General features: G+C 44.9%; 1 protein-coding gene across 1 annotated transcript; it reads right to left on the bottom strand.

The window, feature by feature from the left end:
- Nucleotides 1-998: 998 nt before the first annotated feature.
- LOC108601281 (dynein beta chain, ciliary) lies at nt 999-26,724 on the bottom strand. The gene is made up of 29 exons (XM_033293915.1): nt 26,530-26,724; nt 25,953-26,465; nt 25,696-25,784; nt 24,622-25,266; nt 24,232-24,544; nt 23,442-23,920; nt 22,881-23,380; nt 22,509-22,822; nt 22,344-22,447; nt 21,327-21,802; nt 21,001-21,230; nt 19,458-20,009; nt 19,230-19,403; nt 18,872-19,144; nt 15,831-17,282; nt 14,695-14,961; nt 13,456-14,501; nt 12,845-13,406; nt 12,226-12,770; nt 10,472-11,224; nt 9,819-10,407; nt 9,326-9,574; nt 8,063-8,539; nt 7,647-8,011; nt 5,129-5,267; nt 4,893-5,059; nt 1,947-4,718; nt 1,435-1,629; nt 999-1,375 (listed from the first exon to the last, which is right to left on the bottom strand). Exons 1-29 carry the CDS (start codon nt 26,722-26,724, stop codon nt 1,276-1,278), a joined length of 14,535 nt encoding a protein of 4,844 aa, XP_033149806.1. The 3' UTR covers nt 999-1,275.

Here is a 26,724-nt window from a genome sequence, read left to right as displayed (position 1 = left end):
CGTGCCCGGGGGAATACGCCAGCCCAGCTGATATAATGGCATGGAAATTGGCGCAATATCTAAAATAGTTTGGCTTGCGTGACTTGTCAATACTCTACAAGTGGCCACAGTAGCTGAGCAGCTGCTATAAAGTTTAGTTGCTATAAGTTAATTCTATAGTGTATATATTTTTCGTTTAGCTAAGCTACACAAAGGTCATTGGCTGCGTGTGTTGAGACTCTCTCGTGGCGTAGATACACTTAGCAAAGTCTGCTGCCAATTACGCAATTAGACATCAGGTGAATTGACGTGACGTCTCAGTTCTCCATTAAGTAAACAGCATATCTGCTAATCTAGCACTGATCACGCTCTAGCTAAATGTTCCAACTGACGAGCCTCTGTTTTGATATGCGGTGTGTGGCTATTTTCTTATCAGCATGAGTTCCAGTTATAGTTTAAGATTTGCAGCAGCATTGTGGTAATTATATATTTAAATATCACACGCAGCCAGTGGCTGACTCAATTGGCAAAATTATGTAGAAATGTGAGTTTACGCAAGCTAACGCGGCGTATGTGTAATAAGTATACGCTTCAGAGCGATGAATCAGCAAATTATTTAAGCGCGAGCGTGCGTTAATTATTTATCAGCAATACAATATGAGTTGCTATTAAAGTTGTGTAGTTTTTTTTAGGGAATTCCTCAATTAGAATAGAATTTCTCATTAAATTTTTGTTTAGGTTTCGTAAGTCAATAGAGCACATTTATAATAAGTTTATAAACAATACGCTGTTCAGTTTTCTTTTGAAATTTAAACATATGGCAATTTACTTGTAGCTCATTTTTATTATAGTTTTGTTTAATGCTAAACAGTGCACAGTAAATTTAAAAATAGTGCACTGTTTATTTTTATTGTTTAGCTATATACTTGAACATTCTTTTGCATTTTACTTATATATATATAGTTATATTTGCTATAGCGGATATAATTTAAGATATTAAGGCTATTATTTATGGTTTTAATTTCTCTTAAGCACAGCATTAACCGAGCCAACGAAGCTTCGCTTTAGTTCTCTTTGAATACGTGCTTAGAGTGCAATTACGTGAAACTCACGCGAGTTGCTTGGAACGGCGATTGACGAAGCGCTATAAATACAAGTTTATTGACGATTCGCAGTCGCAGTTCTCAGTCAATCGACGCTTTTTAGCTTGCCATACACACACACAATAAAGCTTTTGTGGTGCTGCTTGGGTGGGCGTTGGCCAGGGCCAGCACAATGAAGCTGCTTTTCTATGTTCTATGGCTGTAATAAAAGCGCTGCGCCAGCCAATATCCACTTAGCTGGGCGTTCGCGTGTCTTTAAATTGAGCGTCCAGACATAGGTGTTGCCACGGGATCTGCAATGGTAAAAGAATAGCCATTGATGTGCCCAGACGTGGTGGTTGGGTTCACTCACCTGGTCTTGTAGAGCGGACACTCGTACACGCGCTGCAATTCCTGTTTCTCCTGCACAATGGATTTGATATATATGACGGGCATGGCGCAGAGCAGTTCCTTCGGATGCAGCGCCACAATCGAATTGAGCTGGCAATCCCAGCTGGCGCCATCCAGGTAAAGGTCATGCACAAATGCGCCCTCCATGGGCGGCAAGCTGTAGTTAAGATGAAGTAAAATATTGGGCAAGCATATTGACATTAAAAAAATGGAATAACTTGAAGTTGTTCTATTAAGTTTTTTTTTTTATTAATGTTGGATGGATTCTAAAAAAGTCAAGTCAAGTCCAAAGTCAGTCCAAAGTCTGCTAAGTCTTTTCTATTAAGCTCCAGCTTCAAGTCTAATTAGAACTAAACATTAGTAGAATGTTGGCTGGATTCTCTTAGCAGAGACGAGTCTAAGCCCATTAGAAATTTGATTAAACACTGCTAAGTATTTTCTATTAAAGTGTATATAAATGTTGGCTACACTTACGTAACATCATCCTTTTGCTTCTTGGTAACATCACAACTGACCAGCATGCGATCCAGGGGCAGATCATGCTTTCTAGCGCTCTCCTGCATAATGGCTGTGAGAAAGCTTTGCGGATTGAAGAGACCACCCAGCCAGATGGCGCAGGGCAGCTTGAAGTCGTTTAGCCAGCCAGCCAGCTCCTTGATGCGATGCAGCAGATCAGCAAACCAGCCCTGCAGGCCCAGCATGCTGGGATAAGCCAGTTGAGCCCACGCCGTTGGCACATGATCATAAAAGATGGCATAGTCCAGCAGCTCCATTTCTTGCGTAATCGTTAGCTCACCCTTCAGGCCCAGCATGAGTTCGCGTAGCGAGCGCTTGATCTCGCGTATGAGCGCATTCATGCGCTCGCACTCTTGGAGCGCCACTACCACAAAGGGCGTCTTGCGTTCGACGCGTATGAGCAGCGCTTGAAGATTGAACTCATCCTGCAGCTTGTCCAGAAAATCGTCAATCATAATCTTGACCAGCTCCTCACGCGGTGCGCCACAGTGTGAGCTCAGCTCGGATTCGCGTGGCTGCAGTTCGAAAATAGTGCGCAGCAGCTGCTCCGAAGCGCTGGTAAGAAAGCCAATCTCCGCATTGGAATGCAGACCATAAAGCATGGGCGACTCTTCGGGCAGCATTTCGTTTATGTAGCTGTGATAGCCCTCGAACTCTAGATTGGGTGGCGCTGGAAAGCCGGGACAGAGCTCAAAGTCACCGTCAATCAAATCCTGCTGCAGCAGCTCCTCCAGAAATGTTTGACATAGGCGTCTGTCCCAGTCGTCGGTAATATGACCGCCGTACATAATTTCGCCAAAGAGATAGCGCAGATCCTCCCAAGGTATGCGATTGCTGCCCTCCAAATAATTGTGCAGCACGCTGGCCGAGATGCTCAAGTCGCCCACATTGAACGGATACACCTTGTTCCAGCCCTGTGGACCAAACTTGCGTCGCTCGCCCGCCAGCGCATGAAAGTAGCAAAGCGCAAACAGTATGGACTTGTACTCCGCCTCCTGTGTGCACGTCTCGAGCGTTTCCTGCGAGAAGTTGTCCCAGGCCTTGTGCAGATTGGCAGCCATGCCAGCGGGCGGCTCATTGACCACCTTCAACGATGACTCCAGTATGCCCTGCGGTATGACATGATACTGTGCATCGGGTGCGGGCTCGGCGCTAATAAATAAACGAAAGTTGGACTCGCCTTGCGCTTCGCTTTGCAGCACAATGCGTTCGATGAGCTTCTCCAGCGTGGGCAGCCAATTGACTACCAGGTGAATATTCTGCAGTATGACCCACTGTTGACCACTAGCCAGCGCCTGCTCTATGGCCTGCTCGGCCAGCAGCTCTTGGCCCTGACCCAGTGAAATGTTTATGAGCGTGCCAGAGTCTGCATGGAAACTTTGCTGCTGCCCGTAGCGCTCCACATCACGTATGGGATCCACACCAGGCGAGAGTATAAAGAACGCCGGCGTAGCTGCATTCAGCTCCTTGAAAATGGCCACAAATGGCGGCGTCTGCACCTCAGCGTAAACACGTCCCATGGTCTGCTCCACAAACAGTGCCATGGCATAGGTCATGCGATCCGGACGCAGCGCGCGCACAATGCAAAGTTTCTGCAGCGGCGTGCGATGCTTCCACTCGCCAGGGAACTGCTCACGCTCGGGCGCATCGCTGGACATGAACTTGCGCCAGCGCTTCGTATAGTTTTCCATATCCTTGTCAATGCCATAGAAGTGTTCGATAAGCGCCAGCGACTTGATGCCGCCCCAGGCGCTGCGTCCAACAAAATCTAAAGGCGAAAGTGTATTGGGATCATGTGGATAGCGCAGCAGAAAGTCCGTTTCATCCTTGGCCACCTGCTCGGCGGCAATCATAATGCGCAGCGTTAGATGTGAGGTGAAGGTTAGCTTGTCCGCCTCGAAGAGACCACGCAGTGTATAGCGATAGGTCTGCAGCGTGATGGACTCCACCAGATGCAGCACGCGCTTGTCCAAGCTCTTCGAATCTGTGGCCAAGGCAATGGCCTGGCGAAAGACATGCATAAAGGACTTGAGCGAGAACTTGTAGATCGGATTAATGCGACTCAGATCGTTGAGCACAAAGTAGAGAATAGCCGCACGCTTGGCGGCTGAGCGATAAATGTTGCGCGTCTCATCAATCTGCAGCGTTGTGAGATGCGCCTCACGCACTTTGCACTCAATGTCGTCCACTGTGCGCTTGGTGTTCTCCAGATTCAGCACTAGCGCATGATCCGCCAGCACATTTTCGCCTGCGGATGCGAGGCGTGCCAGCAGCTCATCCTCCAGCGCCTTGAGCGATATTTTGAAGCTATTCTGCTGCAGCGTTACATCGATTTTCATTTGCTCTAGGTCGGGTCGCTCGATTTTGACCACTTCCGCCAGCAGCTGTTCCTCCAGGCCATCCGGTGTAACGGTAAAGTTAATCAGCGTCGTTTGCGCCTGCATTTCCGGCTTGTAGTGCGGATTGGCCAGCTTGGTGTGCAATATCAAACGGAAGTTTGCATTGAATTCCATTTCCTTTTCGCCTATGCGCAAATAGCGACCCTTTTTGATCAGCGCCCGACTCAGCAGCGGCTCCAGCACAGTGTCCATTGTTTCCTCAATTTGCTCAATCAGCACCGTGTCGCCTTGGGTAATCGACTTCTCCAGCAGCTCCAGAAATCCACGCTGAGTTAAGCGCAGCACCACAAGTGACTGACCAAAGCGACTCTTGATCCATTTGATGCCTTGTCTAAGCAAAAAGCAGAAAATATACATCGAATATAATAAGAATAAAAATCAAACAGCATTTAATTATATCAAATCAAATGGACTCATCGCATTTTTGAATGCTTAACGATATTATAAAAATAATATTCAAATAATTATATATTAAGTAAAGTTGTAGCTTTGCATTTGTACTTACAGCTGCGGATCAATCATCAGCGGCCAGCGCGTGGAGTGCTGCAAGATTGTGGCATTCTCTGTGGACATGCCGTCCATGGGCAGGCCCTCATTATTCCAAGTGGCAATTTGTGCATCGTCTGATAGCAACGATAATGGCTCAATTCCCTCGGTATGCGGTATATGGGGCTAACAAGACATAGTTACGGGTTAATCAGGCACAAACAATTAGAGTCGCGGCGGCGTCTCGTGGCTTACGTCCATTTTGCGAAAGCTCGGCAGCCACATCTTGAGCTGCAGCTCCTCGCGGTAGCGACGCGTAAAACAGCCCACGTACGATAGAAATGAGGAAATTAACAGTATATCTCCAGGTAGCGTGCCAATCTTGGCCTGTAAGCTGCAGCAGCACAAAAGAATAAAAAGAAAAAAGCAAACGTGCCTTAAGAGTCGGCAAGAGCAAGAGCCAGAGCTATATAAATTACAAGTGCAGGGCAGGAAACTGCAGCCCTGTCGTGCTTGTCTATTTGCATAGCAGGGAAATTGGAAAATAATAATAAAAATAATAATAATGATGTAGCTCTGGCAACTGCAGCTTGTCTTTGTCATTGACTCGTTTTCAAGTGGCTGCCTGGCTGGGGCTGGGGCTGGGCTGTGTATAAACTATTATGAAATTGCTGCATGTCGAGCTATTATTGAAATATTTAAGCTAAAAATTTGTACCAATTGAGCTGCTTATGCTGCGCTGGCATATCCTTAAGCTCAAATGATTTATGCTGACTGCCTGGGCATTGTTAAGCAAAACACAAAATGAATGTTGAAAAGTTCAGAGGCAAAAGCTGCACACTAATTGTATTACACACATGTCTATATAAACAGAAATATGCAAGTGCATGTCATAAATAATACACACACACACAAACACACATATATATACATATGTATGCGCATGTTCGACAAATAATATTTTCTATTTCTTTATTGTTAAAGCCAGGTTGTGCTTCATGTTTGCTACAATACCTGTCAAGTGACATTACGAAATTTAATAATAAAATCTTTAAATAAATTTGAAAGTCATACACTGGGCACAAAAATAAATATTTATGTGAAATAATAAATATACAGTCTTTATAAATATATAAATAAATGTAAAAAAAAATAAATATGCAGAAAGTGTAGCATATTTATAGGAGCTTACAAAGCTGAATAGGGTTAGATCGCTAAAAGATTGAAATAAGAAATAGGAGACGCCACTTAACCCTTTTGAGCCCAACGTTGAAGCAGACCAAATCAAAGGCAATGCTTAAAAACTATAAATTAAATTCTATGAAAAAATGAGCAAGTTGAATTGTGTGGAATTGAATTTCAATCAGGCATGCAGAAATAATTAATCAATTAATACAAAGCATATGCTTGAGTTTCAACAAAATCTACTAATTGGCTTGCTGAAGCTTTTGAGCTTGTGCGCATATTCAATTAAAATAATAAAATGTATTTTAGTCATAGCTACGCCCATTGTTTGCTTTTTTTTTTCAGTGTAAACACACAGAGTATGCAAACGCAACTTCACAAGATGAACACCAAATATTACGTTTGTATGCACAATGCCGAGCATGTTTTATTTTCCATACTCAAATAGGAATTTATATGCAAGTCATAACGCTACACATAGCCACAACACAATTTGTAACCGCTTAACATTTTGTTGGAGCACTACTCGTTTTGTTGTTGTAGATTTTTTGGCATAGCGCAAATTATATTTTCATAAATTTTTGCAAGTGCTGGTGGATAAAGCAACAATTTCTATGCATTCATTCAGTTGAGCAAAATATAGATGACTAAAATTGTTGCTGCTTTAGCCAGTGCATTGGCATATTACTTATACACTTATGCACACACGGACGGAAGGACGAACGGACGGACGCAGGGACGCTCAAGCGTAACAGGTGAATCGACACTCTGCTGCCAAATGGCTTTCAACATTTTTAATAATTCCAACTGCATATGCATTTTGGTCTCTGGCGATTTAGTTTGCTGACGTTTGCGGCCAATTGAATATGTGAATACATCTACAGTGCAGTATTTTTCGAAAATGTTCTCTTATTTAGATTGCACACTAGCTGCCACATTCAGTTCAGTACACCAGAGCTAGTGGGAGTGAGGCCAGAGCTTACCCTTTGTGGATTTCGTTTCAGCTTGCACGCGCACTCAATTGAATTTCATTGAAAATCTAACACACAGACCAGCAGCTGCTGCAGCTGCAACCAGTCAATGTCACAAGGTGTTGGTTGCTGCAGCTTTTGACATTCATATGAATTTGATTAAGTTGCCATAATCGCATGACATGCAATTGAACTATGAACTTTAAATAAAAAGTAGTAGCTGGCACTTTATTGCTGCTGCTGCTGCTGCCTTTAAAGCAATTTGTGGCATGCAACCAATTTGTGTTGGCTTTAAGTAGCAGCCGATTGTCACAATAAATGGCGAGCAGTTCATTGGCTGCGTCGTTGCGCAATTTATACAATTGGCAGGCTTGAGCTGCTGGCCCCCACTCAAAATGAGCGCAAGTAAATAAAATTTACGGCCTTTTGTTGCTGCGATGGCACGCAAGTGTGCAAAAATGTACGCTCAACCGAAAGGACTACGGACTACACTACGCTACATGGCACGGCAAGCGAGCAAAAGCAATTAAAGCAATTGCGGGCACACACAAAATGTAAATTAAATTTAATAATTGATGGCGTATAAATGCGACGCACTGCGACTTCACCCCACATACCTTTGCACCGATTCTCGCCAGCGCACATTCTCGTTGGCCAGTCCGTTGACCAGACGATGCGCCAGATCGATGGTGAATGTCGTCTTGTCCGCTTCGTTTTGGCATTTCTGCTTCTCAGCCACTGCATGCTCGAATTCTGCTTGTATTTCAGCCAGCTTAAGCTCCAGATTGTTAATCTTTGACTTGAGATACTGCAGCCGCTCACGTGCCTCCAGCAACTCCTGATGCGAGTCCTGCAAAGCCTTTTGCTTGGGCCCCACAATGAGAAAGACCTGATGATAACGATGCAAGTTGATGACCCAGGCGCAGAGACCCGCTGCAGCTACTGACTTTTGCACTACCTTATCAGGATTAAACTCCGGATCCTGCTAATAAATATACATAAATTAATGCGCTTTGCACAGCTTTGCACTTGCCTTTAGATATTCCTGCAGCGTTTCTATAATATTCGGATGTATATTGTCCTTGTTGTAGTGCAGCAAATCGTTCAGAAACTGATCCACGCGCACCATCATTAGCTTCGCTGTCTTCCAGCTGCGATCACGTGGTATTTTGCCATTGGTAGCCAGCAGCACCATAACTGCAGCGCATACATTAACCACCGCCTTGGGTGGCGAGCCAAATGATTTGAGTTCAGTTAAATTGTTTTTGTTCAGCGTATTCAGCGCCGCTTGCGCAGCCACCAAAGCGGGCTCTGCTTGACGCAAATCCTCCTCACACATTTTGGTTTTAATCGAAACATCTTCTTCTATGATGCGCACACGTTTCTCCTCCTCGGAGGCGATAAAGCGTTCACGCTTCACTTTCTCGCTTTCAGCGCTCACAATAACGATCAACTTGTCGGCAGCAGCGTTTTTGGCAGCCAGCTGCACCTCTTGTATGGCCAATTGATGCTGTGGGATAAAGTTAAACATGGCGTGGGCAGAAACAAACAAACTTGCAGCAAAGTTTAAAACTTGCTTTAATTAAAGCTCAGGCACGCTGCCTCAATATTGACGCAGCGCAAGTTTTTTCCACACAAATTACGTATACGTACGACTTGTTAACGGTGCCATCGACTCTGCGCTCTTCAATACAAACGAATTCAATTAAATTCAATTAGTTTAAATAACATTTGGCGTATTTCAGCGCCAGCCACACTCCATTTGCACAAACTTTTTCTGTGCCTGCTGCTGCACTCTTGTAAACTTTTTGCTTAGCGCGCGCGCACACAAAGAACAAAACTAAAGTAAAACGTAACTGCAGCATTTGGCTATGGCGCCAAACAGCTTTGCATTGCGTATACGCCGTGCGTAACCGGATATGACACCACTGACAGCAGACACTGACTCTCCAGTTGGCATTGGATACGCCGCCTACCTATTGCACTCACTACCAGTCTATGGGCCAAATGGGCAGCAGATTTGCTGTAACAACAATTCAATTAAGCGCCACTAATTGAATGCCTGGCCGCATAGGCTCGGCTCGGCTCGGCGCGGCGCGGCTCTTATGGCGCATAAAAAATAGCAAAGGCTGCGCTGCATTTTTTATGCGTCTCAGCTGTGTGTGCGCTGTATTATGTATAAAGTTGTATTGGAACAGACACTTTTAAATGCAATATGCATTGTTGCCAAATGAAATAAAAGTTATGAGCGTATTGCTGATTTCTGGCAATGTCAAATAGAATTTGCTTCACTCACCTTAAGCGTGTCCACTTGACGTGCACACTCCGCCAGCTTGGCCATGCCGCTCTGTAGGCGTCCAATGCGTTGGGCGAATTCACCAGTTTTGTCAACCAACAGTTTGCGGTAGAGAAAAATGTATTCGAGAAATGTTTTCGGTGTCGTGTAGTTGTAACGTTTTTCATTCTGTAGATAAATTTTCGATATCTGATTCACAGTGCCATGTACGTAGGACATAAAGCGGCCGATGGGCGGTATGAGTTGGGCCTGCAAATGAACGCGAGCGTATGTGTGTGTATCAATCCATTTATATATGTGTTAGTGTGTGTGTGTGTGTTTGTTTCTTGTGTGAGTTGTGCTGTGTTGCATTTGGGTCTGCACTTTGGCACTTCTGGTGTCCATTGTGACAGTTTAAAGTTGTAAATTGTGCTGGACACCAGCACAGAGCACGGCATACCATAAATAAAGTCAGTGCGTTGGCTGGTTTTGGGTGTTGCTGTTTTCAACCCACCTCCAGTATATTTCCGATTTCGTTGAGAAACTTTTGGGAGACCGATTGCAGAGCACTTTGGGGCCACTCGTGGAACCAGTCAATGGCCGTGCGGCTGATGATGGCTGGAAACTTTCGAGCGCGTATACGCAACGTCTGGCCAACTGGCGAAAAGCAGAGCACAACTTTCAGCAGACGTCGCACTTTCTCTACAAAATAACGCCAGCAATTTTCCTTGGTATCGAGTGTGCCACTCTGCTTGACCTCGTTGCGTATGCCATTGATTATGGTCTCCAGTTGATCATCATTAAACAGCTCGGGTATTTCGCCAGAGGCCAGCAAATCGTTAATGAGCATTAGTATGGATTCGTCTGGCAGCTGCGCGTCCGAGATGAGAAACACCGATGCAACGCTCTTGAGTCCGACTTTCATATAAAGACTGGCAATTTCCTCCTTCATATCCTGCAGGCCAAAGCCACGTTTGATTTGTATTTGCGCCACGCTCAGCGATGAGATAAACGCAGCCAAGCGCGCCAGTGTCTGTTTGCCAGAGCCACCAACGCCTATGAGCAGCGCATTGCCGCGTGGACTCTCCAGTATGCGATTAATGCTGTCAATTGTGCCAAGCGACAGTTACAAGTTTGATGCTAAGCCTTAGGTGCTAGAAAACTTACCGACATGTGTGCATCATGGCATCCTCGAACAGCACCAGATTCATATAGCCCACCACATCGTTGTAGCTGCACTGCGCCTCCATGAGCAGCTGATAAAGCGCATCCCAACTTTTGATAGGCATATACTTTTGATCCGCCAGCGATTGCGCAAAGTGACAGTAAATCAAGGGCTCGGCAAACACAAAATCCTCATCAAAGTCCTCGAAATCCTTTTTGAATATATCTCTAATCGAAGACTTGAACGATTTGATATCATACTGATCCACCAAGCGATCATGATACACACGCGACGCCTCATGCACATACAAGCGCATTAGCTCAGCGGGTTTGCTGCACACAGTGCCGCTGTAGCCACTTGCTGCACCACCCGCCGACACTGGCGCACCCACGCTGTTCAGCACACCCTGATATATGTTCGTCAGATCGCGCAGATTGAATATATAGTGGAATTTAATAGCTGTAGGCAGGAATGCGTATTCGACACGTCGATGCAGTGCAATTCCCACTTGCACCAACATGTTGCCAATCGTGCGTATTTCTTTGCTGAAACCAAGTGCGGCCTGCTCCAGATGACTGTTCAAAATGCTGCTGTAGATAAAGTGCAGCGTCTCCTCATTGGGTGAGGCCACGGAGAACACACAAAAGTGTCGCTGTAGACGCGGATCGATGGTGAATGAGCCCGCTGTGGGATTCATGCAGGCGGCAAATTGACACAGCCGTATGTCCTTCAATTGCAGTCGTTGCCGATCGTACCTTTGAGTTAGAGTAAGAGCAGAGAAAGCAAACATAATAATTAATAATGTATTGACACACACATTTTTTAAAGTGTAATAGTATAAGTTGAGAGCGCTTGTAATCAGCCCATAAGTCTGCACTCGATCTCTCTGCGCTGTTGAAAACAAAAGCGTCGCTTTGTTTTAACTACAGTTAGTAACTGAGCAAGAGAGGCAGACTGGCAGCCTTAGTTTAACTAAAAAATTACAAGCCACAATTGTTTGGCACAGCACTGAAGCAATAGACGTGCCAACGTGAATTTTTACATATATTGAATTTTGTAATTGAATCATTAAATTAAATGTACGTATTTGAAGAACTTAATTGTATATTGATTAAAATGTCTAGTAAATCTATTAATAATCTATTAATATTAATAATCTATTTCTAAGTCTTAAATTTGCTTAAAATTTTGTACCCCAAAGGTCGCTGTTTATGCTCCTAATCCAGCTCGCCCTCAAGATCTCGCAGCTGAGTAGCCCACGGCGCTTCTCCTCAGCTCCCTCCTCCTTGGTCTGCAGATCACCCTCCTGCTTGGCCAATGGTTACTATTGTTGGTCTGAGTACAAACTTTATGTAAAGCTAAGCCTATTACCCTTAATTGTTTTTTACATTAATTTACAAATTGCGCTTAGACAGTTGGCGTCTGGCTCAACATAAAAATGTAATTTATTTAATGAAAATTGCTGATACTTTTATAAGCATAAAAACAAATTAGTTAGACAACTAGTCGATGCCCTTACTAGCTACCACTCACCACTTTTAGTTATTATATTAGTTTATATAATAATTAATGTTGTAAATAAAATAATAGTTAGAAAATAGATATTGTAAATGGAATATTCTTTTCCAGAAAATTAGCTGCTTAGCTTGAAACGATTTTGCTGCTCTACTATCAAATCTCAAGCTAGGCAACTTTTGAATTTAAAATTATATGCGAATATTATTAATATTTAAAATAATAAAAGCTTGCCGCTTACCACTGTCTGTAGTCCATGAATTGGCGCATAATTGTGTGCGGCTGGACTGTGCCATAGGCATCCACTTCAGGCATATTGAGATCATTGACAAAGTATATGAGACGTCGCTTGGGTCCACTGGGCGCATACACACGTCCCGATTTCTTTTCCAGCGGTCGATCGAGCATCTTTTGGAATATCTCCGATGTAGTATAGAAATTAAAGTGTGTTGCCTGCACAGTGGTCAGCAGCGGCGTTAGCGAGGAAGACTTGCGTCGCACGTTGTCAACATTGCTCGTCGACGTCTCAGCAGCTCCAATTGCTGTTGCAGTTACAGAAGCAGCTGCTGCTGCTGCGCTCGTTGTTGGCTGCTGGCTGCCGTTGACAGCTGTCACGGCGATTTCAAGCAGCTCCTGTGCGCTGGCATATTTACTGAAGAGCTCTCGGAAGATGGCGCCCTTGCCACAGCCCGAGCTGCCCACCAGCAGGCAGGCGAGATTGCGGTCGATGAGTAGCTTGAGGAAGTAGGCCAAGCGTGCGGTCTCTGCAGTTGAAATAAGCACGTTCTAGGGGGCGGTATAAGCAAAAGCTCTAGCTCACATGATTAGTTCATTGTGTTAACTGGGTCAAGTGGACGCACCTGCAGCGGCAGCTCCGAGTCAATTTGAAAGTCCAGCTGCTGCTCCGTTGCTGCGGGCAGCTCGCACCAGCGTTGAAATTTCAACGTTTGCAAATTCAATTGATAATCGAAAATGGTGCCCTGACTGGGCAGCTTAATGTCCTTAAACTCGCCCGTCCACCACTTGTGAAACTCACGGCGCCAGTCAATGAGCACATCCTGCAGCAAAGCCGAGCCAAAGCTCCACATGCTAACATACACAAATATTGTCTCCAGCGCCAGCTCCGTAGTCTCATGCATATGCTCGCTATGATGCAGACTATGTGAGCTTAGGCCCAGCTGCGTGCCGGCGCCACGTGCGCTGCCGCCGCCGCCGCCGCTGGCAGACTGCTGCTGATCCGTATCCAGCATGCACTCGAGCAGATGGCAGCTCATCTGTATCATGGCCATGTCTGTGATGGGTGTAATGCGTCGAAAGTCGCGCTGACGCTGCATAAGAGCGGGAAAGTATTTCTCAAAGAACGTGGTGAGTGCGCCACGCTCAATCATATTGACGCGTGTCTCCAGCCAGGAGGAAACGTAGCTAGAAGTCAAAGCTGTTAAAAATGTTAAAAGTTGTGCTTTTTACTTACGGCGACCAGCCTAGATCCTGTGGATTTATATACAATATGCCCGCTCTGGAGACAGTTGCAGGTGTAGCCGCCTTCAGATGTCCCACCTCGAACAGCAAGCGCATCTCACGCTTCAGCGGTATGCGCTCATTGCTGGCCAGCGTCAATATCTTGTTGTCATCCATAAGTGTGTTTAAGCTTTCAATCCACATGGGATCTATGTCGCCATCCAAGACAATCCACTTGTGATTGCCAGGCGGCATATTCGCCTGCTCACGCATTATGGATGAGAATAGTCCGTCCTTCCACTCACGTGTTGTGGGATTCACAATGCCGAAGAGCTCATCATTGGACAGCGCCTTGGGATTGAGCACATGGCACACCGGCTTGAGCTTTTGCATGCGATAAGTTTCACGCAGTGTTTGCCAGATTTTGGTTTTACCCGTGCCCGCATCGCCCACGATAAACACCGAGTGACGCACATCGAGCAGCTCCTGCAGCTGCACCACCTTCATCAGGAAACCCTCCTCTGGCTGCAGCTTAATTTCATTCACCGCACGTCGTATGGTTTTCTCAAACTCAAACACACGTTTGCGTGGCACATCGAGGGCGGGAAAGAGGTCGCCAATCAGGCCCATAAATATCGAAACATCCTCGGTTACAATCTTGGGTATGTTGAAGTCACGCAGCGCACGCATTAACACCTGATCCTCGGGTCGGCTGTGGTCGTCGCGCTTCAGCGTGCCCGCCACCACCAGCACCGACTTGATGGCGCGCAGTCCCCAGTCGTAGTGATCCTGCTTGGATAGCAGCTCCTTGCACAGCGTATACAACGTGATAAATTTGCGTGCCAGCAGGCGAGCGTCGAGAAAGCCTTCGGCCATTAACATAATCTCACAAATCAAAGCAAAGTCCGGCACAATCATGGCGCACGGGCGAAACAATGTTTTCAGGTTTTCCGGCAGCTCCGTGCGGCCAGCATAGCCTGGATTCATGGTGATAAAAATGCCAACCGACGGCTCCAGCGCGATGCGCTCGCCCATAAAGATAAATTGGGTTTTATGCATCTGTAAACAGTGAGCAGTGAACAGTGCACAGTGCCCAGCCAGCCAAAGGCAGCGCAGACAGAGGAGGCGCGTGGCACAGACACAGCATTCAACGTTCAACGTCCAGAGAAAAGTAATCAATGTGCAGCATTGCGGCAAAGAAGTGCAAGGTAAAATCAATTTGCAAACGTTTCGCTATACTCCGCTCTGTTACCTTTATCGCCTCCTGTATGGTCTTCACTTGCACGGCCACCACGGACAGGACCTCCACGCAGATGCGATTGAACTCATCAAAGCAGCCCCATGCGCCGGTCTGGGCCAGGCCTTTGTAAATGTTGCCGCAAGATTTGTAGTCCATTTGCTCCGAACAGTTGAAGACATAAACCATTACGCCCAGCGCTCGTCCCAGATCCTTTGTCGTCTCCGTTTTACCAGTGCCCGCAGGTCCAGCTGGCGCGCCACCCATTACCAGATGCAGTGACTGTGTGTGTATATGTGTGTGTGTGTGCGTTGATATATGTACGAGTATGCAAATTGTAAGCGGCATTTATTTTCCCGCTAACGAGTTGTTTAACTTAAGTACAAGCAAAATTGGCAACAAAATCAACACCAGCCAACCACGAGCCGCCAGCAAATGGCAACCAACACTGATGGCCACACAGCTGTGGCAGCTTCTTCTTCCTTTGTTGGCACAGCCAGCTCGCCCGTGTGCGCTAATTGCTAAATTTATTGAATTTTATGTGCTGAGAGTTTGATAAAATGTTTGCCAAGAAATGCAAATAATAATAACTCAATAATTAGTGGCAACAAATAAGTAAAAAAAAACTAAAGCTAATGAAATATTATTATATTTGAATTTAAAATAGTGTCATATAGTTCAAATTAGGAACAAATAAATATTAGGCAAGCTTAGTAAGCTACTACTAAAAAAATAGATAAATAGAAAGATTTTTAAAAGTTTTCTTTGCGCTTGATACAATAAATTTTAATATTTTTATTCAATCACTTGCAGAAATATAACATAATCAAAAAGAAGCAGTAAAACATTGCTAAATTAAAATAAACTTATGAATGAAATATAATAAAACTGACATACGAACATAATTATAATTTATATTAACTAATGTAAAATGTTTATAAATGCTAATGTGCTGCAATATGTTGATATAAAAACTAAATACAAAAGTGCCAAATAAAAATAAATGTTTTTAAATTAAATTAATTTGTATTCTAAGAAAAATAAATATAATATTACATTCAATTCAAGTATAAATTTAATATATAATAAAAATAATTTCTATATTATGACATAAGATTATTGCGCATATAAATAAAAACTATTGAGCGTACCTGAGTCAAGGTAATGTAGCAGCGATCGGTTAAAGGTGTGATGACTAATCTGGAAGTATTGCCCAAATACTCGTAGGCATAACGGAACTCGGCATCGCATATATTGGCAAAGCAATCCTCTTCGCCGCTGCCAGCGCTAATGGTGGCGCCACCGCTGGAGCTGCCACTTTGATCATCATCCCAACGATGGCGCAGCTGACTCTGCCACTGAAATGCCAACGAGTTGTCCATTTTGGTGGTAATAATCTTGCCAATGACATCACGAGAATGCACATCAATGGTGCAGATGGTCATGATCTTTTGTCGATCGCCAGGCGAAAGCTCGCCCAGCAGCAGATTGATCAAAGCATTGAGTTGAGCTATTTGACGCTTGTGCAGTTCCTTCATGGCACCCTCATAACCCTCCTCCATGTGCGCAAAGGAGCGATTCACATCCGCCGTCCAGCTGATTTGGCTGCAGCAAAGCGCCACCTGAGCAGGCCAATCATAAAGCCACAAGTCGCGTGATTTATCCGCAAAGGCGCACAAAGCACGACGGAAAAGCTCATGAAGAGTGCTGCGCATTTGCTGAATAATGGCGCGCAGCCAGAGCTCGACGCGACCGCTGCAGTCAATGTAGGGATACTGCTCCAGGCTGGAGGCAAAGGCCACATACTCATCGTTCTCCTTCGAGTGCATGCCCAAGGCGTGCGTGGTGTTTGTTTCGTATTGCAGACGCAAAATAGAATCAAATAGTTTGATGAGATGACGATTGATAACCTGCGGATTGTTGCCATTGGAGAGAATGTCCAGCAAATCAGCGGAGGAAATGAAATAGAAACGTGGAAAGGCTAAACGCTTCGTTTCCAAATAATCATTCAGCGCCTTCTCACAAACAGCCAAACGTTGCTGCAACTCCAGCAACGTGGCCAGCACATCCTCATGCCGCAGCACCACCTCAATAACCACACGTATTTGCGTAATTTTCGCCAGCAGCTGCGTAAAGTCCACATCGATGCGTTCAAAGCGTTCCGCATCCGCTGGCAGCTGCGAACGTATATCGCTGGAGCCTATAAAAATGCACTCCAAGTAGATCCATTTGCGCTGCACCTCGAACCAATTAACTATGAGGTTATCAATGCCGCTGAGCACACGCTGCCAATGACTGAGCTTGTCCAGCAAATATTCAATATGCTTGGATGTGGATATATTTTGTAATTGCATTTGATTGTCGTCCAGCGTTTCAATCAGCTCCTCCGATACCTTCAGCAACAGCAGCTGCGGTCGCCTTTGATGCGGTTCCAATTCAAATTCCAAATGCGCCCACGTTGCATTAATATCGTCCAGCACCTTGGTTACGGTCATCTCTTTGATGGCGCGATCCACAGTGTTCTTGATGTCCTCCTCATGCTGCTGCAGCTGCAGCCTCAATAGCTGCACCAGTGTTGTCGACGCATTGGTTTTGTACGTCAGCTGCAAGACAATAAGTGACAGTTACTAGTCAGAGCATATTAAATCTTGTAGGTTTCATGCGAATGCGAATTAATTTTGCATTAAGCCAAGCTGCGTATATGTATATGGCTACTATGCAACTATTTTAATTAATTCTACAGTCGCACAAAGCAAACAGGCACATTAATTAACTAACGCACAGTTCATGAGCAGTAATAATTGTACGGATGCCGGTTGCCATGGCAATTTTAATCAGTTACCTTTGTATTAGATATTGCACAATTAAATTACATTTCATCAATGATATTTTACACATACATTAGGTGATTATAATCAACAATTACTGTCTGATCGCCAGCTTTTGTCTTCAGCATTGAATGTTTAATAAGTACTTGAAACTGTATTTAATGCTTGCTATTGTTTTACTCGGCATTTGTTGCTTAAAGCTGTCTTTGCTTTTGATTTTTCAGTTAGTTAATATCAACTTACAAGCAGCTCTACATTATGTCGCCCAACAAGCTGTGAATAGAAGAATAAAAGTGTTTTAATTAAGGCATATTTATTATAAGAAAGCAGCAGTTATTTAATTAGCATTGGACTTTAAACATAAGCATGTTATTTTCTACTCTACAAACTTTTCTTGTTAACTTTATGTATTATATGTATATTAGCTCCGAGCTGATTTTAAGCGACACAAATTCCCTTTTTTTTAAGGCAATGTTTGTCAAGAAATACAAATTTAGTGGCATCAAATAAGTTAAAAAACTAAAGGTAATGTAATATTTGAATTTAAAATAGTTTCATATAGTTCAAATTAAGAAGAAATAAAATTAGGTTAGTAAGCCAAATGAAACTATTGAAAAAATAAAAAAATATAAAGATTTTTTTAAAAGTTCTCTTTATGATTTATGCTATAAATTTTTATTCAATCACTTGCAGACATATAACATATAAGCAAAATAAATATGAAACATTCCTAAATTAAAATAAACTTATGAATATAATACTTATAATAAAAATGACATTTGAACATAATGTAAAATGTTTATACATGCAAATGTGTATCAATATATTATAATAAATAAATAAAAAAGTGGTAGGTAAATGATTTTAAATTAAATTAAAAAATAAATGTAATATTTCATTCATTCAATTTTATTTAAAAAGTATAATAGTTATAGTTATAATAGTTACTATAATGTAACTACTATGATATATTGATTGAATGTGAATATAAATAATATCTATTGTACGTACCTGAGTCAAGGCTTAAGCTTTAACTTCTTGTAGTTAACCGCTGCGCTTACTACGAGTTTAGATTTCAGAGATTTCCGACTAAAGTGCGCTTAAAATTGCTTTGGGGCAAAAGAGTTTGAAATGCTCAAATTGGTTTGCAATTTACTGCCTGCATTCGAAGCTTGGATTATAGTCCAATTAGTAGGATCATAAGAAACTAATAGCAAGCGCAAATCAATTAACGAATACACTGCCCCAATGTGCATTGAATAGCTACGTACAAATGCTGTTAATGTGTTTGTGAAATACTCACAATCGCCATGAACATGGGAGCAGCTACAGAGCTCGAGCTTAAAACTAAGCGCCGCACTTACCTTGGTTAGTTGCATCAGCTCGAGCCAGTGTCTGTCGGTAATTGCTGGATTTTGTAGCTCGGTGATGGCTCGCAGCGAGGCAACGAGCTCACGCAGCACACCCACAATATGCACATAGGGTGCCCAGTCTCTGATGCACTTGTCTAGGGTGCGCAGGTCGCGTGTGAATTTCTTGCATTCGTGCTCCACATCATCGGTATCAATATGCAGCCAGGGCGTTGCATGCCAGTCAACAATGCAGGATTCAATGACGCGCACAAAGTCCCACAATTGCTAACGAATAGGGTGGGGGGGCAAGAATAACGCTGCCAGTCATAACTATACTCTGTCTGTCTGTCTGTCTGTTGTGTGTACTCACCTTGACACGCCGTAGCTGTGTACGGCAGTGCTCCAGTGTGGCCGTATCGGGCTGCCCAATGTCCAGTAGCTGCGCCCAGTGCGTATAGCAACGTTGCTGGCAGCCAAAGCGATGCAGCTGCACATAGACCTCATCACAGCTCTCATAGACGGACGGACAAGGCACACGAAAAAACTAGAAAACGAGTGAGCGGAAAAAATTTGCCAGCTTGACTGTCGCACCACTTACCGGCATGCATTGGAACTGTTTGGCATAATGCCGCATGTGGCACGTATGCAGGCCAATGAGTGCTGCAACGCGCCGCTGCTGAAAGCCACGCGTATCCTCGAGCGCCTCGTGCTTGGCCAGCGCCTGTTGTTTCAGTTGCTGCCACTGCATCGGCAGCTGCTCAATGCTGCGCAGCAGCTGCGCCTCAAACTCCACATTGTAGGTCTTCAGCAGCAGCATTATCTCTTTGAGCGGCTTGAAAACATTATCGGCATACGGTTCGCGTTGCCTGATGTCCGCCATAATGGAGAGCACGCGTAGCAGCGCTTTGAAGTCCTGCCGTGCAATATGCAGCTGCAGCGTTTGCTGGCCCAGCGCTATAAACGCATTCAGGTCCTGCAATGTGCACTGCACATAGCGCAGCAGCCAGCGCTTGTGCAAATGCGACCACTTGCATGTTAGATTCAGCAGTCCATGCTTGAGTGGCTTCAGATCTAAGGCAAGCCAGCCATTAATGCAACGACGACTCTCGCACTGATCAATGGCATCGTGTAGCTCATTATAGCGTTCGATCTGTAATTGCATTAACAACTTCAGTAGCTCAATTTATTTGCTAATTTAGCAAACGTTTCTATGTGTGTGTGTGTGCTGTAAATATACTGTCTGTGTGTGTGTGTTTGTGTTTGTGCTAGGTTTATTAAGCGCACCAGCTGTGCTAGCGGCGTCTCTCAATGGCCGCTCATAAATAAAATGGCTGGCCACTGATTTCTTTCTTTTTGTTTTGTTTGCTTGCACTGCCTTTCCGCACTGGCCTAACACCATATGCATATGGTTAATATATGTTTGCTACGCTCAATGTGCAGATTAGTGCCACAAATCAACATTATGTAGCGCTGTCGAGAAATTCAGCAGAACTGTTGGCAGCATATTTGGCAGTCGGTTGTGCTGTTAGCATCGAATTTTAATTGGCTGCCAACGAATTTTATTGGGAGCCACACTCAATTCAGTTGGCTTGTGTTCAATGTTTAAGCATTTAGACCATGATTTGTTGTTGCCTTTGTTTGCGCTGGTCTGCATTTGATATGTCTGTGTGTGTGTGTGCTAAGCTGCTTTATGTTATTTATTGCATACTTTTCGGGGCGTTTGATAATTGTTTAAAGAAAATATTATGCATACGCAAGCGATTTGCCTGCTGCTGTTTATTTATATATTTGCTGCTGCTGTTGCTGCTGCTGTGTGCATAAGTCAGAGGCGCCATGTGGTTAAGCATATTTGGTGCTATCCAGATTTGGGCCAATGCTCGCCGGACAATTCGGCCACACATTTGACCCTAAATGGTCGACATTTATCAAGTGTTATTGGTCTCAGGGGTTACACAACGTAAATTGTGTGTGGTTGCCAATTGAGTGACCCGGCGAGCCACTCGCTCGCTCGCACGTCGTCTCGCTCGACTTTTTTTCTATGCATATGTGTGTATGTACGTGTCTGTGTCTGTGTGTTGGTGTGGGTCAGCACATGCTTTCGTTTCGTTTATCTCGTTTGCTGTTGCTTGGTTTGGGTTTACCTCCTTCTTGAACGTCTCCATGATGGCATAGCCCGCACCACTGCTGTTGGTTGCCGCCTGTTCACGCGCTGTTTGCATGCAGGCGGCCAGAACGGCGCCACATTGCTGTGACCAAAGGAACGCATAGGCGTGGAATTTGGCAGCATAATTCAATGCAGACTCTATAGTCTGCGCCAGAGCAGCGCGTATTGCCGCGCATAGCATATCCAAATCATCGACTGCGGCATGAGCTGTTGGCAGTCGTAAGGCGAAAGTAAGTAGTGGCAAAATGCAAAGAATGCGACAAGTTTTGCATGCTGAAGTACCTTTTGTGCTGGAGCTGTAGCTGGAGCTGGCGCATGTCCTTGCCACTGCCAGCAAGCTGTGCGTGCTATGCTCTGGCTGCTCCTCCTCCTCATCGTCCTCAGACAGCGTATTGTCAGACACAATTCTTGGCATGCAGTCGCATGTCTGTTTTATATCCAGCAACAGCTGCTCGACAATTTGTTGAAAATTATTTTCCACACTTGCATCAAATGCAGGCGAAAAACGTATTTCCGTTTCCGTCAGCTCCAATTTTACTTCGAAAAGCGGTGCATCGTGTTGCCCCGTTGTGGGTGTCTCTGTAACTTGTGTTGCTGCTGTTGCTGTTGTTGCTGCTGTTGTTGGCGTTGGCATTATTGTTGCTGTCGCTTGCGGCATTGTGATTTGTTGTAGCACTAACCTTGCCATGTTTGGCAAGGCCGTGCTTGAAGTTGGAGCTGCTGCTGCTGGTGCTGCTGCTGTTGTTACTCCTGTCATTTCCTTGTGCAAATACTCTAAACTGAATTACACGGCGTATGAGTAATGCGAAAATTAAATTTAGTGCTGAGTTTGTTTTGTGCTTATTTCGTTTGCGTTTACTGTCGCTGCTGCTGCCACTGACAACTCTGCATGCAATCACGAAGTGCCGTTAAGTGAAATATGCAATTGACGCATGAATGAGCTGCAAGCAGCAATTTACTCTTGTTGTTGTTGTTGCTGCTGTTATAGTTGGCGGTGTAGGTGTCTGTCTATCTTGCGGTTGCTGTGCGCGTTTGTATATATGTATTTGTATGTGAGTTATGCATTCGTGTTCATTTACTTGATTAGTTTTGATGAGACATGAAAGGCGCTGCCAGCGTGCCAAAATGTAATGAACTTGTTTGCACAACTGTGGCTTGCAGTTTTTTTATTTCGCTTTTTGCAGGTGATTTGCTTGATTGGAAGTGGCACGACAAATTGCAGCCCCAAAAAGAAACAAAGTGCAAACTGCAAGCGTGCTAATGATAATGTTTATGATGATGAGTTTGTTAAATTGCTGTAAAAAGAGCTAAGGACTAAACCTGATCCGCATGGCCTGGCGCACTTCACGACAAATCAGCGCATCAACATTGGCCAAGTATTTGCCATACTGTCGACGCTGCTCCTCTGGAAACTCGCGCACAAACTGCAAAACAAAAATATATATTTTATAAGCTTTGTGTTTGAATCCTAAGCCACTTGAGTACCTCTTGCACGCTGAGGTCACGCGAATACAATTGAAACTGCTGCGTTTCATAGTTGAAGAACAAACAGAAATTTGCAATCAGCAGCCGATTTAGCAGCATTTTAGTTTCATCGCATTGCAGCAATCGCAGCCGCACGCGTTCCTGCTGATGACGCAAGTCCAGCAGATTACGGCCATAGAGACTGCGCTGATGCAGCGGCTCCAAGCTCCAGCGTCGCATGCTGGTCAAAATTGCGTTCAGATTATCCTGCGCCTGTTGCAGTCGTGCAAACAAGCCGCGCGACTTATCGAATATTTGATCGACGAGCGGCTCATCTGTTGTTGTTGAGAAAATGAATGCACAGCAGCTTGCTAAATAATGCAGCATAATTACCATAGCTGATCCAGGTAAGCTGCTCACAAGCCAAGGCAACAGCAGCATCCACTGTGGTCAGTTCATCGCCAATTAACTGCAGCTCAGCAGCTGCGCTTTGACTGCTGCGTATGCCATTGTAGTACTCGCCAATTTTAATTAGCCTTATGCGTCGCTGCCAATACGCATCTCGCTGTGCATACAGCTCCAGCAGCTCGGCAGGCACTTGGAACAGCTTCTCCGACAGACTGCCCGAGCTCTGCAGCGCCAGCAAATAGTTGGCCTCTCGTAGTGGCATAAACAATGCCTGAGCAAAGTTCAGATTCAATACTGCACCAGCTGCATCCTGTGTGAACACTGGCTCGGCTAAGCCCTGCGCTATTTGCTTGCCAATGCATTGCTGCCAATTGTTCCAGATTTTCATTTGCAAATTGCATAGCTTGGTGGTTAATAGATTGCGACGCGTGGATAATGTTTTCCACTCCACTGGCAGCGTTATGTGCTCCGGTCGTTGCGCTAACCTTTCAAATTACAGTCATACTTTAATGTACAGTGCGCACTCGCAAAATGTACCATACATACATGCGCTGTATAAGTTCAGTAAGTTCCTTTGCTGAAAAGTCATCGCAGCGCCGCAAATGTTGATCCAGCCACATCATGGCGCCGGCAACGGGTGGAAAGTTGTCAGGCAACGGCACCGCAGTAACACCTTCGAATTGATAGATTACCAGCACATCTGCCACACTGCGTTCCAGCTGCTGCAACTCATCGTCGTATATTTGCAGTAGATGTGGCAACAGTCGCACCAATTCGCAAAGCACCGTATTGCGCTGCAGCAGACAACCAAACATGTGCGTCAGCTTGAGCAATTGCATCCAACTGTGGCACTGTTCAAAGGCCTGCAGCAACACGGTAGCCAATTTCTGTTCCAGCAGCTGCATGCGTCCAAAGAAGATGACTTGCTCACGCTTGAAACATTTCCATTTGTGAGCCGCTGGCGCCGTCAGATCAATGTCCACATTGGTCCATTGCTCAAAGAGCAGCTTGAATTCAGCAAAAATCTGTGCGAAAATAATGAAATTATAGTTTTCTGATGTGCAATTAATATTCGTGTGTTGGCAGTGGCTTTTAATAATTTAAAACAAGTTGGCAGCACCAACAATACAAATGCTTATGATGATCGATAAGTGTTGGGCATGTAAGTTCGATAACTTACAATTTTGAGTAAAAGAGAGAGAGAGAGAGAGAGAGAGAGAGAGAGCGAGTAGCAGCCGCTAATTTGAATTTAATAACATTAAAGTTTAAAATTGCTTGTTTCGATTACTTAAATTTTGTTGCTGCAATTTTATTTCTTCAGTTTTTTTATACGCACCGCTTTAATACGCTCTGTTAGTAGCTTGCCACGCAGACCGCCAATTTCCAGCTTCTCGAGCTGTTGAAATTGAACCGCAGCTTCAAACAGCACGCGCAGTTCCGTTAGTTGAGCCAGGAAGCCATCCAGTGTGGGCCCAAACACTTGCTCGCTTGAGAAGCGCCATAGCTGCGACTGTTCATCGGGTGTGTTGCTGCTGCTGCTGCTGGTAGTTGCTACTACGGCTGCTGCTGCTGCTGCCTCAGTTGCTGGCAAAGCTGGCAGCAGCACTCGACTGCTGCCATAACGTTCTTTATAATGCAACATACGCTGTCTGAGAAGCCAAATATTTTTAAGAAAAAACAATGTTTAACGCGTAGCTTTTGCTGCTGCTGCTGCTGCTGCACTCACCTGAAAAACTCCAGCACTTCGGCAGTTTTTTTGATGCGCTGCAAGCCTTCATCGGCATCGCCTTGAAATAGCATGGGGAATTCCAAATCCTCGGCGGCGCAGTGCACCAGCATGTTGCAGATACATTGCAACAACACGCTCATACGCTGTGTGCTGCGATAGTAGCGCGCATTGCTCCAGATAAGATGCAGAACGTGCACTAGTGGCGCTATCAACTCTTGTGCATTGCTAAACTGCACCGAGTTGAAGGCGGCAGTTTGACGCAGCAATGGCTGCAGCCAAAGCGAAACATCCTGCGCCTCCAGCCAGGCGGCGAGTAGCTGGCGAAATGCCTTGGCATACGGCTCATAGTAGACAGACTCAATGCGCTCCAGTATGTGCGCCAGTTGCTTGTGCATTGGCTCGCGCAGTTGGTCGTAAATATTTTGCAGATTGAGCTTGCGATTTGTCCAGAAGGCAATCTCTTGTGCGGGCAGCGACACCAAATTAAGATGCTTGCCAGGCGCACTTGCGGCTTGGCCTGTGGCCAGCTGACTGCTTGATTCGGAGCGCTCCATTACTATGTCATGCATTTGTGTGGTCCAATTAATGAACATCTCTTCCAGCAAATTGCGGAATTTCGGCTCCAAAGCGACGGCTAAATTGCTGGCAAAAAAAAATATTTTTTCTTTTGGTTTAGTCTACTTAAATATTTATAAATTGGTATACAAATTGTCAAACGTATATTTGAGCAGCAATTTAAGCTTGTCTATTACTAATGCATTTTGTCTTAACAATTTTTGAGTCAACAAGAAGTTTTTATTTAAACAGGCTTGTTGAAAGGCAATCAAGTATTTATGTAAACATAATTTGCAAAATGTTTTAAGCAAGAGCACAACTTGAGTTATTTAACAAGTTATTGAAAATAATAAATTTACGCAAATTCATGTGAAAAAGTTGGAAATTAATTGCGCATTTGCGCAGCATAGCCAGCAGCAACAGACTACGCACAAGGACAATAGTCCTAGACCAAGTAAAGACAATGGTCATTAAGTATTGCTGCTGCTGCTGCTTCAGCTGGCAGTTTGTACTCACCCCTGCTGCACGTGTGCGTAGACTTCCTGCACAACTGTTGGCGAAACTAATAACGATAAAATTGTGCGATTGTTGGTTTTGCCCTTAATCTGTTGAAGCAGGGATAACAATAAAGTATAAATAGCGCTTATAGACACATGAAAAGTTTGCCCAATTAAGCCAAATACTCAAGCTCGAGCTGGAGCCACACAATGGGCCACAGTTACGCCTCGCTGCACTCAATTAGATTAATATGCTTAGATAAAACTGCCACCCACCTCGGTTAGCGTGTTGCGTACGTCTTTGATGCGCGCCTGCAGATCCTTGCGCACTGACAGCGGCCACTTGCGCTCACCCTGCTCCAGCAGCGGCTGCAGCACCTCGTCCACCAGCAGCGACATTGTCTCAATTTTGCTATGTACCGGAAAGTCACCATAGAGTACACAGCTCTGGAAATTGGCAGCTGTCAGAGGCACGCCCACATTCTGGCGTATAAAATAGGCGCACTTGCCACGCGGCACACCGTCCAAAGTGCTAAAGCTGGACGAGGCCGGCGGCATTGGTACCACCAGCAAGGCGCCTGCAGTTGTTGCCGCTGCTACCGCAACAGCAGCCGTGACAGTTGCATCATTGCTGGCCGGCTGTTGCTGCTGTTGCTTTATAGTGCTTTGTAGTGTAGTGTAGTTGCGATACAAGTCGCTCACACAGCTGCGGGGCACTAGTTCAGCGCCGGGACTCAGCGTCATGACCAAAACCCGTGTGCGCCCATGCAGCCAGTCTAAAACAACGTTCTGACGTGACCAGCAATCAGTTTGAATGTCTTTGTTTATGGGTGTGTGTTGGGGCAGAGCTTACCCGGAACTCATCGCTGGCCATCATTCTGGCCCACTTGTCCGGTTTGAGGCGCATTGTGGTCGTGGTATAGGCAGCCACACGCTCCAGTCGAGCATCGCTATAGTCGCGTTGTGCATTCAATTGGCTGCCAATGGGCAGAGAATCCTCATCACTGCTTGCCAGTCCAGCTGCCGCTTCGGACGCGGACATGGCCAT

Source organism: Drosophila busckii, chromosome 3R (assembly GCF_011750605.1).
Source record: "Drosophila busckii strain San Diego stock center, stock number 13000-0081.31 chromosome 3R, ASM1175060v1, whole genome shotgun sequence".
NCBI lineage: Eukaryota > Metazoa > Arthropoda > Insecta > Diptera > Drosophilidae > Drosophila > Drosophila busckii.
This window is presented reverse-complemented; position numbering and strand designations above follow the sequence as displayed.

Bases quoted from the DNA above. Each gene is read 5' to 3' on its own strand.
- LOC108601281 (XM_033293915.1), bottom strand. From the start codon at position 26,724: ATGGCCATGTCCGCGTCCGAAGCGGCAGCTGGACTGGCAAGCAGTGAT. The intron at 21,231-21,326 runs GCTACAGCTCCA...GACTGCCAACAG, and splicing joins AAGGACATGCGCCAGCTCCA to CTCATGCCGCAGTCGATGAT. The intron at 14,962-15,830 runs GTACGCTCAATA...ATACACACACAG, and splicing joins GCTACATTACCTTGACTCAG to TCACTGCATCTGGTAATGGG.